The sequence below is a fragment of the Protopterus annectens genome, chromosome 2.part0, assembly GCF_019279795.1.
Source record: "Protopterus annectens isolate FY-2018-M chromosome 2.part0, PAN1.0, whole genome shotgun sequence".
Lineage (NCBI taxonomy): Eukaryota > Metazoa > Chordata > Ceratodontiformes > Protopteridae > Protopterus > Protopterus annectens.
The window spans coordinates 1709142398-1709158581 of NC_056728.1; the positions used below are offsets into that span (position 1 = coordinate 1709142398).

A 16184-nucleotide genomic window follows, 5' to 3' on the forward strand; every position below is an offset into this window, starting at 1 on the left:
CTCCTCCCAAGCTTCCACCCCATCTCCTCCCACTCCCCCTATTTTTGAACTTAAACCTGTATCCACCAACCTCATAAAGAAATTTCTCTATAAACTTAAACCTTGCACCAATGCTCCTGACAACATTCCCTCCTCCTTCTTAAAAATTGCCTCTGACAATATTGCTCTCTCTATCAGCATCCTGATCAATAGATCACTACTCGAGTCATATGTACCAAAACTATGGCATTCTGCTTTTATTCTTCCACTCCACAAGGGTGGCAAAAACTGTAACTTCTCCAACTTCTGCCCCATAGCCATCCTCTCTCCCATCTCTAAACTTCTCGAAAAATGCATTCACATACAGCTCATGCCATTCCTAACCGAACATCAACTGCTCTCTCCTACTCAACACGGCTTCTGCCCTGGACACAATACCAACACGGCCCTTCTCTCCTTTTTTACACTCTATCAATTCAGCCCGAGATTCTGGTAACTTAGTTTCATCTGTTCTATTAGATTTATCTAAAGCAGACGTGTCCAACCTGCGGCCCTCAGAGCTCTTCCATGCGGCCCTCAACCTCTAACTGCAACATCGATGTACGCATGCCCCAAAACACTTTTTTTTGTGTTTTTCGCTCCCATGACCTGTAACGATAATGTCGGTGTGCGCATGCACCTTCTAGTTTTGTTTTTGAGCCAAAAAAAGGTCAGTGTGTTTACGCCATTATTTTGCACTGAACAATCATTGTGTGTGTGTGTGTGTGTGTGTGTGTGTGTGTGTGTGTGTGTGTGTGTGTTCTTGCTGAAGAGGGACTCATGTATGGATTTGCCGCTGTTCCCTTTGAAAGGGACAGCGATTACCTGTGTTAATAGGTAAGTACGGAGTGAGTGAGTGCATGCATGAAAGCAGAATTGTGTGCGTGAAAGTAGAAGAGTGTGTGTGTGTGTGTGTGTGTGTGTGTGTGTGTGTGTGTGTGTGTGTGTGTGTGTGTGTGTGTGTGTATGTGTGTGTGTATGTGTGTGAGAGAGAGAGAGAGAGAGACGCATGCACAAAGAGGCTAACAATGATCATTCTACCTACTGAACACAAACAAGTTAGCTCACAAATATATCACACATTAAGAGTACACTTACATTAAATTGCGGCTTTCCTGACAGGGAGAGTGTTGTATTGAACATGAACTCATACCTCTTAACTGTATGGATTTTCAAAGAATGTCTGGATTTTTGCCTTATCTTCCAATTTGTGTCTTTTGCTTAGGAAAATAAAGTAGTCATCCAAGGTAATGCAGTTCCAGTGAGTAAGAATGAGACAGCAGCCTAGGGTTAATAGGTCAGTAGTGGACTGACTATGTGGGACTGTAGCATATAAAGTTGTATTGTTTTTTCAGACAAACAAAAAAGCACCTAGTACTGTTTTTTTCATTGGTGGGTTTTAAGCAGTGGTAGATTGGACAACAGTAAGCTTAGCTTTGGCGGATCATCAATACTGGAAAATCAAGTGGGCACAATGTAATTTTTAAATGTTGGGGATTTTAGTGTGTATGTGTGTGCTTATGTGTTGGGAGTGCTGCAACAGTAAATGATTATTAAAGACAGAGACTTACGGACAGTGGAGAATATGTTTCTTTGTTTCAAAACCTAATACTGTGGTACGCATGCCAGAACTAGATTTTTTAAGACATAGCTGCTTGCCATTTACAGTGGATGGATATTTACATTTAATGGACAATGTATTAGTGTGTGCCTGTGGGGTTCTGAAGGATGCCAAGTCTACCACTGCCAATGTCTTGTAAAGTGACCTGGAAATGGATATTGGGATGTTACTGAAAAAATATAGTAAGTGGGCTTAGAAATATAGTTTAATTAAACAAAGTGTACTTTCAATTTACAGGCCATAATTTAATTTATTTCAGGTAGTCCATATACTGGTAGATTGTATACCATTAGAATTAATTAGGGAGAGCTGTCATTCTGGGGAAACAAGCAGCCCTAGTTTCAGTGAAAGTTCTGTGGTTGTTTGCAGGTAGGAAGTTGCAGGATGTTGATGCAATGTGTTTTATGTATTATTTTTAATGCATTTGTCATTTCAAAGCATAGTTTTCTTTGATGCAAAAGAAGGCAGGACTGAATGAGGCATACAATGTTTAACTGACAATAATGGGATAGAAAGATTATAAGTGATGTATAATGTTTGCAGCTACAGTTGTTTCAATGGTGTCTGTGATGCATAACTATTTTTGGGCCTGTGTCCCACTTTTATTTTTCGCTTTGTTCAGATTTCTTGCTCTAAGGTTGACAGGTATGGTTCCATACTAAATCAGAAGTTGTATTTACCTTGGAAGACTTTTCGGCATAATTATGAAAAACAGAGCCTTTTTAATATCTCTGCTTATTTCCAATATAAACTGCCATGCAACCTTGCAAATAACCTTCTTATTAAGCTACTTTACTTCTTTTGGAATTGACAGGTATGATTCATCTGTTTGGACATAAGCATAGAGTGCTAATGTGACACTGATTTCTTGCAGCAGTCTGTGGTTTACATAATCACAATAACTTTTCTGTGTTTCTGGGTGTGTAATCAATTTAACAGTTTTAAAGATGTTTTCCAAAAATAAATAAATAATCCTCTCTACACTTTGAGCTATTGACAAAGTCTGGGAATTTGTTTTTTTCTAAAGCGAAGGTCAGCATTACAGCTCAGTAAACTGTCAGTCTGTGAGTAACTTCTGCACAAATTAAAATGTCTGAATGTCAAATGGCTTTAGATTGGAGAGAAGTTTATTTTTATTTATTTTATTTTATTTTACATTTGTTTACCGGGAAAGTCCGATTGGCACAGGTCCATTTTCAGCAGAAGCCCAGGGAGAAAAGCTCCAAAAATAACACAAAACAATATAATACATGAGAGAGAGAGACAGCAAATTATGGATGTAGTACTCATACAATATGGCAGAGATTACATCTTGTAACAGTGAGAATCATTGCGGTACAGAATAAACTTAAAAACATTTTTTTTTTACAGTTATAATTACAGCAAGGCAAATATCAATGAGTTAGTTTTTAGGAGAAAGCTGTTTGTACATAGCTGAAGCTCTGAAACAATCTTTTGGTATGGATTAATCTGGGGATTGACACAAGTTATATGTTTACACCAGTATGTAGCATTATAGTTTATGGTTTTCTTATTGATTTACTTTTTGCCGAGCAGTTGTTTGTTGATTTATTGATGGTCCTTTTGGTGGCGAGAAATTACATGGATGAATCCACCTCTATTATGATTTTTTTTCAGATATTTTGACTTCCAGACAATTTCATTCAGTGAGTGGGTGTCATGTGATTACTGAGGTTGCCTGTTTTACAAGTAGGGGCTTTTTGTGTGTGTGTGTGTGTGTGTAAGAGAGAGATTTAATAAGTATACTGAATATAATTTTTCAAATGGAATTCTTAGTTAAACATGCCCCTCTTCTTGGGCAACTAGACTTGTGTAACCGATATTAGATCTTAGCCATCCAGCTGGGAAAGGTTAGTATGTGGATTTTCCATCTGGTTTGATGAAGGCTATGCTACTTACCCAAGGACTACATTTATGGCTATCCATGCAGCCATCATGTTGCTGAACTACATTGTTTGATAATGAGAGGAGCTATTTACAGAAGTTGAAGGTTTTTGTGTCAAGAACCTGTCCATAAAAAGTGGCTTGTTTATGTTGCAGTGAAGGCTGTGGTCTTTGTAGTGAGCATTTTAAGTATAACCAGTATTTCTGAGGTAGAGGAAGTCTCTTAAGGCAGGATCTTTCTTAGCCTGGAAAGCAAGTCAATGGTGAAATTTATAGGGGCCAGTGAGAGACAGAGGAAAGCAAGAAGCTTTTTAGTCTGTTTAGATAACTAAGTGAACTTAGTCCTTTGACCTTTTTTGGCAGAAATGGTTGTAGTCTTTCTTTTGTCCGGGTGTTTTGCTGAGGCACATGTCAAAAGGGGCATTGCACTCAATAATGGCTCTTGTAAAGGAAGAATACAGGGATGTTATGACCTCTTTGTCCCTGGATAAGATACCCTTACTAATGAATTGGGCCATGTAAAAATCTTTCCTTACAACGGAGACAACATGGTGGTCAAAAGTCAGGTTTATATCAACCTGGGAGCCCAAGTACCATACAACTTATTGCCTGCTTACAACATTGTTATTAATGTGATAATTTGTGGGGACATCACTCTCTTCAAAGGGGATGATGCATTTTTTGGCATTTAACTTGAGGCCCTGTTTCTAGCACCAGTTATTTCTTTGGGTGAGACTCTCTTGTAGCTTATTTAGAATTGTTTTATTAAGTCAGTAATGTGAATTCTTTACTTTATTGCAAATTTGTTGGCTTATTTTTGTGGATTATAGTATTGTAGGACTGCTGATGTTGACATTTTACGTAGTTGGACTGCTGGAATGGTTTTCCCAGTGAGAAATGCTAGTGCTGTAGTGAATATCTGTTTATTTGTAAAAAAAAAAAATATATATATATATACAAATATATATATATATATATATATATATATATATATATATATATATATATATATATATATATATATAAATATAGATATAGATATAGATATATTAACTAAGATGTTAGAGTTAACTGTTAGATTACAGAATTAGAATGAGAATTAGAATTTTAAGGGAAATATTAGCCATTTATTACATTTATTCACTGTTCAAATGCACCTACAGTACAGCCAGGAGATCGACTGTGGTCTTCCAGAGCAACAAAAAAGTTAACTATATGATATATTTTATATGCGGCCCCAGGACCATTTCTGTTCACTCAATGCGGCCCCAGCAAGCCAAATGGTTGGACACCCCTGAAAAGCTTTCAATACCATCTCTCACACCCATCTACTAAACCATCTATCTAACCTTAACATCTCCCCAGAAACTCTTTCCTGGTTCTACAGCTATCTTTCTGACAGGTCCCAAGCAGTGAAATGGGGTCAATCCTCTTCCACCTTCCTTCCAACACCTACAGGAGTTCCCCAGGGTTCCATTCTTGGCCCTCTGCTATTTAACATCTTCATTAATGATTTCTACAAAGCCATTCCAAACACAAAATTGTCCAATATGCAGACGACTCTACTCGGATCTGCTATGCCTCCAACCAAACAGAACTCAAGTCTCTAACTCAATCTGCCTTCTCAACCACTGAAAAATGGATGCTCCAAAACCACCTCTCACTTAACGCTAACAAAACTAAAATCCTCCTATCCACTCCCATTGACAAAAACTCATTTCAAATTACCAGCCTCAACAACTCTATCATTGATATTGTTCCCTCTGCCAAACTCTTGGGGGTCACCATTGATGAACACCTAAAATTCAATACCCATATCCAACTTAACATCAAGAAAACCCACATAAAACTCGGCCTACCCTACAGGAATAATCACTTCCTCTCTCCCTCTACTAGGCTGACCCTGGCCACTACATATCTTCTCCCATCTCTTCTATATGGTGCTCCTCTGCTTACTAATCTATCTTCCACCCTTACCTCCAAACTAGAAGTATGCTACAACAAAATCTCCAGGTTTGCCACAAAAGCAAAAGCCTCCTCTCACCACTGTTCCTCCCTACTAATTTTAAATTGGCTTGAACTCCCCAATCAACTAGACTTCCTCCAAATTGTCTCAGCCCACAAGTTACTATTTCAACCCACCAGCTGCCCTGCTTTATCTAATATTCTCTTACCTTATAGCCCCCCCCAAGACCCCTTAGATCCACTCACCAAAACCTCATTACCATCCACAAACCTAAGCGCCCTGCTGGTCAACTTTTACTCTCCTTCACCCTAGCTAAAAAATGGAATGCCCTGCCCTCCACTTTGAGGGCCTGTGACAACCTAAACACCTTCAAAAGAATACTTTCACTCCTACCTGTTTCTTCACAGAAAATGTAACTGCACTCTTCACCCCATACCTCCCAACCTCCCCTCTTCCTTCTCTCCTGGCTAACCTCCTTCCCTTCAAACCTCTCACTTATACCCAGACTATAAATTATAACCAATCTCCACCCAGCCTCTCGCTCAATGCCTCTCATCCTTTTCCTTCATAACTACTTTTTAACATCTTAGCTACTAAGTATTGGATACCTTTTCTTTCTACTACCCGACCTGGAATATAATTGTATGACTATATATTGAATGCAATGTAAATGAATCTTTTTTTCCTTTTGTTATTTCAATTTGTTATGTAACTTAGCAATGTGAAAATTCTATATGTTATGTAACTTGTTATGCGGAGCTTCGCAGCTTAGCAATGTGAAAATTATATATTCTATGTAAGTTGTTATGTAGAGCTTTTCTCCCTGGGCCTCCACTGAAAATGGGCTCTCGAGCCCAGTGGACCTCCCCGGTCACCAAACTGGAATAAATAAATAAACAAAATAAATAAATAAAATGTCAGTCAGGTGCTAGGCAGTTACAAGTAACGGTGTGATAATATATAGTGCAGCTGTGGGAGTTTTAAAGAGGAGGTTGGATAGTGGGTAGGGGAAAGGAGTTAGAATATGTCAGCCAGGTGCTAGGCAGTTACAAGTAATGTGTGATAATATATAGTGCATCTGTGGGAGTTTAAAGAGGAGGTTGGATAGTGGGTAGGGGAAAGGAGTTAGAATATGTCAGCCAGGTGCTAGGCAGTTACAAGTAATGTGTGATAATATATAGTGCATCTGTGGGAGTTTAAAGAGGAGGTTGGATAGTGGGTAGGGGAAAGGAGTTGGAATATGTCAGCCAGGTGCTAGGCAGTTGCATGTCCAGGACTTGTTTAGGTGGGAAATAATCTGTTTTTTTGAAGATGGTTTTGTTAGGTTGTAACCTGATTTGTTGTGGTGGTAGGGAGTTCCAAGTCTTGGCAATGTTGCTAGAATAGAGGGAGTCACCAGTACTATAATGGCTTTTTGAGATTGCGATTAGTGCCTTGTTAGTGGATCTAAGTTCTTGGTTATTGGAGGAGAGGGTGAGCAGGTCTTGTAAGGCTGGAGTTTTGTCAGGTTGGTACAGTATTTGGTGAGCTAAAAAAAAGTTGGTTTAGAGCTAAGGTGTTAGGGAGTTCCAACCAGGAAAGCTGTTTTAGGGCCTGGCAGTGGTGGGTGCGGTAGAAGGAGTCTGTGGCAAATTTTTGCTATTTTGTTGTAGCATACTGATATAGCTTGTTTAAATATTTTCCATCATTTTGTGCAATGTCCATTTTCCTGAGTCGCATATGTTCCTAGTTAACCAAACCCCCAAGTATCATATTTCCTTGTCTGCCCATATGCCTGGCTATGGGGGGAAGGGGTGTACATCTGGCTTATTTGATATAATAATAATACCTAAAATTTGGATTTTCGGTTTGTTGAATTTGTACCCCAATATTTCACTACATTTTTTTCCAAGACTTCAACAATTTAGATAAGTCAACTTATGGTCCTCTCATTGTTATCAGTATGTCATCTGCAAAAACAGCAACTGTCAGAAATTGATTTTTCTCCATACAATCCCTTGTGTAAGCAATCTTCTAATGAGTTCCAATAGCTCTATGTAAAATGCAAATATGATAGGAGAAAGTGGGAAACCCTGTCTAGTACCCTGAGATACCTGTAGTTCTCTCGTTAGTCGGGAGCACACCTTCACTTGGATGTTAGAACCTTGATACATCTCTTTTTATATGATTTATCCATTCCACATGGAAACTCATAATCGCTAACACATTAAAGTTAAAACTCTCACTCTTTCTTTCACCTAACCCCCTTACTCTCTCTCAGGTCTACTCTCTGACTGTATTCCAACTGTCTCCTACTACCCGACTAACATAACCTACAACTTACACCTCTCTGAGTCCTATTTAAGTAAACAAATACTAACCATTCTTATTCCTGTAAGGGCATGTCTCACACTTGCACTTGACACACACAACTACAGAGACTGTACTGCTTGATTTAGTGGCACACATTTGTATATAATTTTAGATGTGTAAATAATGTATGTTTTCATTAAGATGGTTTTGTACATCTCACTGAATCACTGTATCGACTACACTATATGTTTAGCTTTTCCCCTCGGGCCTCCACTGAAAAAGGGCTATGGCTCAGTCGGACTAACCTGGTCAACAAATGTCAAACAAATAAATAATAATAAAGAGAAGTTCCCATTCACCCTGATCAAAACCCTTTTCAGCATCAAGGCAGACTAACACAAGAAGTAATTTCTCCATATTAGCCTTCTGTAACATCATTAATGTTCGTATTACATTGTCTCCAGTCCTCCTGCCTCCTACAAAACCTGCCTGATCATAGGAACCCAATTTGAGTATTATCCTTTTTAATCTATTAGTCTGAATAGTCATAAATAATTTACAGTTGTGATTCAGAACTGAAATGGGATGACAGAAGACGCCATCCTGGGGTTTTTCCTTTCATTGTATATAAGGGGGACTACTGCTTTCTTCCATGTGTGGTACCTCTTTAGTCATTAAAACCACACTGAATACTCTACTCCACATTCTAATTTTGTCTTGTCCAATTCATTTCCAAAATTCTATTGGTGATCCATCTGACCCCAGGGAATTCCCAGCAGACTGGTGATCAATGGTTGCCTTGGTTTCTAAGTCTGTAATTGTATGTGTCAAGTTTTGTGTTTTATCTGCTGTTAATTTTTGTAGATTTAACTGTGGCAATAACAGTTGCACTCCCATTTTACTGTTTTCTTTCCTGACTTCAGATTGATAAAGGGTCGTAGAATATTGGTTTAATTCTTGATGCATTTCCAATATATCGCACAGTGCCCACCCGGTGGAAGCCTTGCATGTACTTGTTTCCTCAGTATCATGCTTAGGGTTCACATGCTTCTAGGTAGACTTGAAAAATAGATCACGTTAACAGCATCATGGTTAAACATTATTGTATTGTCCTCACATTGCTGCATTTTTTGTTTAAGCCTCCTTTAGTTTTGCCTGCTCTTCTAAGGCATTGCCCTTTTCCTTTCAACTGTAGAACTGTTATGGATTTATACCATTCATACACCTGTTTTCATTTTCTCTTTTGTTTGTATAGATGCAGAGTTTCTGCTCGACTTACCCCATCCTATTACTGTATCTGTTTCAAGTTAGTTTTTCATATTCAACAACATAGCCTTCATCTTTTTCCTTGTATCTTTCTGGCATATGTTTATATGAGGGGAATCACCAATGTTTATATCCCCTGAAACCTAACTCCTCCTTAATTTTAAGCTTTAGGAAGACATGATCTGAAAAGACCAGGGGCTCTTTTTCTATCAAAGTAACCAATTCCTTGTTCTCTTCTGTGATATATCCTCTGTCTACATGGGACCAGGTATTATGTTTGCTGGAATAAAAGGTGTGATCTTTCCCACCTGTCTCCTGGCCCTTATTCTTCCAGATATAGATCAATGCTACTTGGAGCTGTAGAGTTCTTGTTTGTTTGTCTGTCTTTGTAAGTTTCTTCTGCATGCAACTACCCTTCACGTCTTTTGCCCCATGTACTTGGTTCCAAACCACTGTTATTAATATGCTTTTGCATAAGTCAAGGATCTTTACTAGAATTCCCCTTTTTTATGTCACCCTGGGGGGGAGGGGTGCAAATTCTGCAAACTGTCATTATTTGTCCCTCAGTGAGCCTTTACTCTTGCATACCTGCCCTTTGGATCTTGCATTGTCTCTGATACCTGGTAGGGGAAGCCCTCTTTTACCAATACTACCATTCCACCTCTCCCTGAAACTACATTAGAGAGGGACAGTCTGAGACCACTTTAAACCTCTATTTAATTTTTGGTGTTCTTCATAGTTTAAATGTTTTTTTTTTTTTTTTTTTATTAATGCTACTACATTTGCTCTTTAACATAGTTATGATTCATTCTCTTTTAGTCAGTCTGTTTACATTCCAACTTATTATTAACTCAATCATCTATGTTTTCCTTCTCCTCCTTCTAGTAAGGGATGGGGGGTATACCCCTTTGTACCTACACACTCTGATTAGCAAAAGCAATACTTCCTTTTGCCACTTGGCCCCTGCCTTGTTTGGGACAGCACATCTAATTTGCAATGGGTTCTTCCTTTAATATATTCATCCATTTTACACTTTGTTCCTCTTGTACTCTGGAGTATATAACCTAGTGTACTCATTCACTGAAACTACAATCTCTTCTTTCCATTTGTTGGTGATAAACAACTTTTTTAAAAATCAGACAAATTTAATTCAATTTAAACTTTTTACAAAGTCTATACTATCCTTCCGGGGTGTGTGGATAATATGCCCAATCTAGCCTCTGTGTGCCTAGCTCTCAGGTGTCTCTCAGCACAACTTCTAGAAATAGTTCAGTCACACTTGTCATTCCCCCTGTCTAGCTATAGGATAGTGTAATCCAGTTTACAGTGTTAAACTGAGCTAGTGATGTGCTCAGCCCTTTGGCCCTACATGCTCCTAAATTATTAGCATCTAGACAGTCGCACCATAATATGTTGCCCTAAATTCAGAGGATTCCTTTAGTACTTTATTTAATTTCCCACCACCACAATGTCTATCTGCTGTATTTACAGTTCTAACATTCACTGGGTCATGTTACAAATTCCTCTCTCTCTCTCCCTCTCTGACTCTATTTCTTTATGACATTACTGTTGTGCAGTCTCTGATATCTCCTTAACTGCTTGGTACTTCTTAAAAAGTGGAAAAAGTCTTCCTGTAAGGTGTGCAGTTTCCTCCCCACCTCCTTGCATTTCAGTAGTTCCTCTCTCTCCAGGCAAAAGCAAGACTTGAGTATGTTCCCATCTCCTCTTGCTGCTCACTCTAACCTAGCCATTGTAATACTTCCCTTGAGCTCTCAGTAGTTTTAACTTCACTGGTTACAAATAGTTTGCAAGCTGCAGGGTAGAAGTCTAAGTACTTTATGTTTAGCCAGGTGAATTGGGGGGGGTTCTTTTTCTCCTCATTTCAATGCTGGTATATAAAGATACTTGCAGATCCAAAAGTCCAGCTGGCCCCTGGCTTTCAAAGAGCAGACCGGATCTTTTCCTTTTGTTGCATAACAAACTACTACATGTTGTGGATTGTGATGAGTAGTTGGTTGCCATCCCATCAGATGCAAACATTTAATTAGTACTTTATCACTGGGTAACCCTGTTCATTTTCCTAGCAGTTGGGTTACAAATTTGGCATATTCCTTCCCTTCATCTCCTTCATGTACTCCTAATATTCTTATGTTCTTTCAAGTTCAATCCTGTTGGGCTCATATAATTTCCTCCAACATTTCTGGCTTGGCTTCTGTTGCATCAGCCCTTAGGTATACCTGCTCCGTTTCCATCAGTGCATCCTGTACTGCATCTGCAGGGTTACTTAGTACATTCTCCACTTCTTTCCTTCTTTCTGCTCGCCCCTCTAAAAACATCTCCAACATACTTTTCAGTCTCTTATTCTCTCCCATAAAATCCTTTAATGTCACCTGGGAGTCATGGCCCTCATCCCAGTGCAGGAGTGAGTTGCTTCTGAGGAGTTGGTTCTAGAGGTGCACTGCTTTGCTTTTTACCCTTTTTTTCAGAATTTCAGGAATACAACTGGTATGGTATTAAAGAAAAGTTAGCTTTTCCGCAGATGATATTATTTTGCATTTGATGAATCTAGAAAAGGACATTTCATTGTTGAGGAGTGATTTCAGACAGTTTCATATCTTTTCTGGGTATAAAATAAAACAAAGGTTATAGAGGTAAACTATGTACCGACATATGAACTGAATCAGCAATACTCAATGGGGATATGATAACATGAAGTATTTAGATGTATGGATTAAAAGGATAATATTATGGTAGATAAGGCTATGGGAAGATACTCAGGAAATGAAATTACAAAAACTGAGAAGTAGGAAGCTCTCGGTTATAGATACTGATAGTAAGACACAAGCAATGAAAGTTTCTAGTCCCTTTAGCTTTACATACAGGTCAGGCAGTTCCAGACTATAATTAACAAATAGGTGAAAGAATTTATTTAGGTGTGGAAGACAGCAGGAGTTAATTGGGTTAGGTTGTTTCTCACCACAGATCAAGATGGTTTAGGATTACCCGATTTGAATGGAAACGTTAGAGGTATGTAGTTAAGGTTCATATACACAACAGAAGGAGAAGGTTCCAAATCAAAGTTGAAAGACATGATAATGAAATGAGGGGAGTTTAAGAAATATAGCAAGCCCATGGGGACAGTATTCATGGACTCTTTCACCATAAGTCAAGGAGAGTGTAAATTTTTGCTAGTGCCTGCTCCATCAAACAAGACTGAAACTGGGCTATATGCCAAAGACAGTTAAGAACTCTCAGGCTCAAAATGGCAGAAAATAAAATCTTTTTACCACACCAATTCGTGCCTTTGGACTCTTTGCCCAGCACTTACACAGCCAAGTGCCTAGGAACCTTATGATGGGTAAAAACAAAAGTACAGAAGCGCCTTTCACGTACTTTCAAATGGTTATGCAACAACAGTTTAACAATGGCCTGTTAAAATGACATTCAATGAAACTGTCACTTTGGCAGATTTTATCTACTACTATGAGCTGCACAACTACTTTCTCCAGATCTTACTACCTACAGTTTCTGATGCATTCATGGATAACATGACATACAACAGAGAACACTGTAAAAGGTGCATTCCACACACCCCTACTATATACTGTATGTTATACATTACATATTACCTTTTGCATATTATATATATCAGTTCCAGGCTCAGTAAAAACTGCAGTAAGTCCAAGTCGGCAGATGAAGTTCATGGACTTGCACTTGCAATTAGACATCTGCTGAAATTAAATGTTTTGGTAAATTTCATTCCTTAAGACAACTGCTGTAAAATACACGAACATCTTTCCAAAAGATAGTGTACCAACTCTGGGTTATTTCCATATTACTGACCCAGTATACTTAAGAAAAGCCCCAAAGGAGGAACAAAACAAGACATTTCCTCCTCCTTTTCTGAACAATATCTCGGCCTCTTTTGGGGAGAGGAAAGGATAATTACCAGGCAGTCCATCAAGGTCCTTATACACCAGACAGTGTTACCCGAGGGAAAAGGGCCATTATAACTACCCATCTAAAAGGCACGGATCTTGTCTCGTCAGACTCCCAGGACCAGAAAGATTTCGAACAGGAAGGATGTTTGTAACTAGTAGCACCTGAAAGGCCAATATGAGCCCCTCCAGGAGGCTGGTATAAAGAAATAATTAAGTCTGGCAAGGAATGAGTGGTAGTGCAAGGACAATGTCTTATTAGATGTGGTGCGGTGGGTGACAGGCCCAAAGAGATTCCTACACTGTCTTCAAGCAATACTCAAGGATAGTGTTCTGTCACCCAGACAAGCAATATGCTGTACAAGTCACCACCATTATGTGGCTGAAGGCCTGGCAGACAAAAATACCTGCACAAACTGGCCCAACCTATGTTGGTCAGCCAGACTCGGCTCAGAAAAGCCAAAGGAAGCAGGCTGTCAGGCTGAAAGTAAAATTCATACAAATGTCCTGGAGATCTGCAACTGTTAAGCTATGCCAAAACCATCCTGTAAATACCTTGTATGATTAGCCAAGTTGACTCATTGGCACTTTTGGCATGCTTTGATGTCATTCTCTAGTTATATACAATAAAGATGTATCGTATGCAAGCAGAAGCTCATGACATAATAACCACAAAAATTCTTAAAATGGTTTATGCTTTTTTGGACTAAAATGCAGAACTTTCTAATGAAACAGTCTACAAGACAAAATGTGATGCAAGGATCTATGGCATGCCCTTCCAGTGCATCACAGGGTTGCCATGAAATGTACTGACTATTACAGGAGCTTGAGGTCTTAGAAGTAATATGAGAAGGCTTGCAAGAACAGGAGTTATCAAATGCAGAGGGCTCCTTGTCATAAGCTCATAACAACACATGATCTGTACACAGAACATTAAATATTTGAACATTAGTTTCCAGCATAAATCAGTACTTTTCCCAACTTAATTTCACAAAGCTTTCAGAAGAATTAATGATATTTCATTAACTAGTCAAAGCCAAGTTTTGCATATATACTGTAGGTTTAATAAAACCTCCTGATGCCAAAAGACCACAATACAGAGTTTAGAACAATTTTTGTTTTTTAATAACTATATAGCTGAACACATTCGGATGCAATTCATGTAAAAAATGAATGCAGGTCCCTGGCAATTGATTGCATTTGGTTAAATTGTGCCACCCAAACAGCCCAGCCTCAGTGTGCTGTATATCAGAAATGATCATTGCCATCATTTTATATTTTTAATCAGCTTAAACATACCTTGTCTGGGTACTTCTGCAGCAGCTCTCGAATCTTTGCCAAGTTGCCATGTGTTGCTTCAATAACTAGCTGGCCAGGGTTTTCTGGATCTGTTTTCTGTGACAGAAGCTTTTCTACTACTGACATCAGTGTATCTGTAGGCAGTAATTGAGAACAGAGGGAGAGAACAAAGCTTTTACTTGTACTGTTTTAATAAAGCACAACACAGGCTCATACCAAAACATCCCTTGAATGTGTGAGGAATATTCTACTACCAATCTAACACAAGCACTATTAGAAAAAGAGAAAGAAAAACGGCACAACCAGTTCACTGGCCACTCCTGAATTAAAGGAGATATCAGTGTCATGAGGAATGCTTAGCATAAACACAAGAGCCTGAACTATCAAAAAAGCATGGCAGTATTATTGTACATTTAAACATGTGCAAAACATTTGATAAACAAAGCTAAAGTTACTGTTCTCAAAGCCAATTATCTTAGAAATGCAAAATTTCTGAAATTAATTTGGTCACCTATTAGAGAGGAAAGGCTTTTTTTGTTATAAATGCCTTTATTGAATTAACACTTGTGACATAGACAAATATGCATTTATACAAATGTAATCAAATTGTATTAACAAGCACTAACAAACCCTTATCCAAAATGTAACTTTTACAGTCGAAACTCAGCAAAACAACTTAATCCATAGCTGTGCTTGTAGCAGTAGCCTGTGCTGATTATTCTTGAAAATAGACAGTACAAGCTACCTGCCCCAAGCCAGCCATCGCAATATATGCCACTGTTTGTATGGGTTCACACAAGAGTTCCGTTTCCTCCTGTTATACTTTCCCACATAAGTCAATGGCTGAAGGAGCTACCTAACTCTGTTAAAGTGGGGCCTGGTAAACTAACTCAAAGTGAGCAAGGTATGCGACAAAATGACATAAATGCATCATAAGCAAGTCATTAAACTATATTTGTCCTCTTCCTGATATAAAGATAGCAAAAACCATCCACAAGTCAGTTTTACCCAACCAAATGGATCCTTGCAGGTTTATGCCATTACTCTGTGCACCAGCAGTTCCCAAGTTGGAAGCTGTGGTACGGTCCCCAGGGTGCCATGTTGAACCGGACATAAATTTTTTCTGCATTAACTTTTTCCATATTTATACTGCTGTTATCTAGCTATATAGCACGAGTCAACACTGGAAGTAACTTCTTTCTCAAACTACAAAGTAACTTGTGAGTTTTATCTGTAGTCTGAGTCAAATGGGGGAGGGGAATGGTATAATGGTTAAGGTGTTTTCCTCACAGACACAAGGTATAAGGTCTGATTCTCATCTTCGAGGGAGAAATTGGCTAAGCTCAAAATGGCCCACAAGGGCTAGAACTAAACTTGTTTATAGCATGTCACTTTGGCAGAACAAGTAGATCAAAAGTTAAACAGCAGCAAGTATGAACTTAACTACCTCTGCAACAAACACAAAAATATTAAGGCACTTATGGAACCCAGGCAAGGTGCTTACAGAAGTGACTGTGTTGGGATTAAGACCTCTGTCCTGAAACTAGCGCAAAGAATTTTGCCATCGCAGTCATGTAACTAAGTTGGCAGTTGTTTGTCTTTCGACTTTTCCCGGTAAGGGGTCGCCACAGTGGAACTACGGTCCGCTAATGAATGGCAGTAGATTTTTACGAAACGCCGAGGTGCCAGCTCAACACCCAACCTTCAACGAAGGCACGCCCATTTACGCACGCATGTCTTTCTAACGCTACCCAACCGCAGGGAGGACATGCAGACTCCACACAGAAGGCACTCCCAAGCCCAGCCGAGAATCGAACGGGAGAACCTCTTGCTGTGAGGTAACAACGCTACCGCCGTACCACCGCGGCATACACATGTA

General features: G+C 39.0%; 1 protein-coding gene across 1 annotated transcript in view; it reads right to left on the minus strand.

The window, feature by feature from the left end:
• The window catches only part of MIB2 (MIB E3 ubiquitin protein ligase 2), a 1775226-nt gene that overhangs the window by 492686 nt on the left and 1266356 nt on the right, over nucleotides 1-16184 (minus strand). Inside the window, 1 exon segment of the mRNA XM_044061758.1 lies at nucleotides 14306-14439. Within this exon segment, the coding sequence (XP_043917693.1) occupies nucleotides 14306-14439 (134 nt within the window).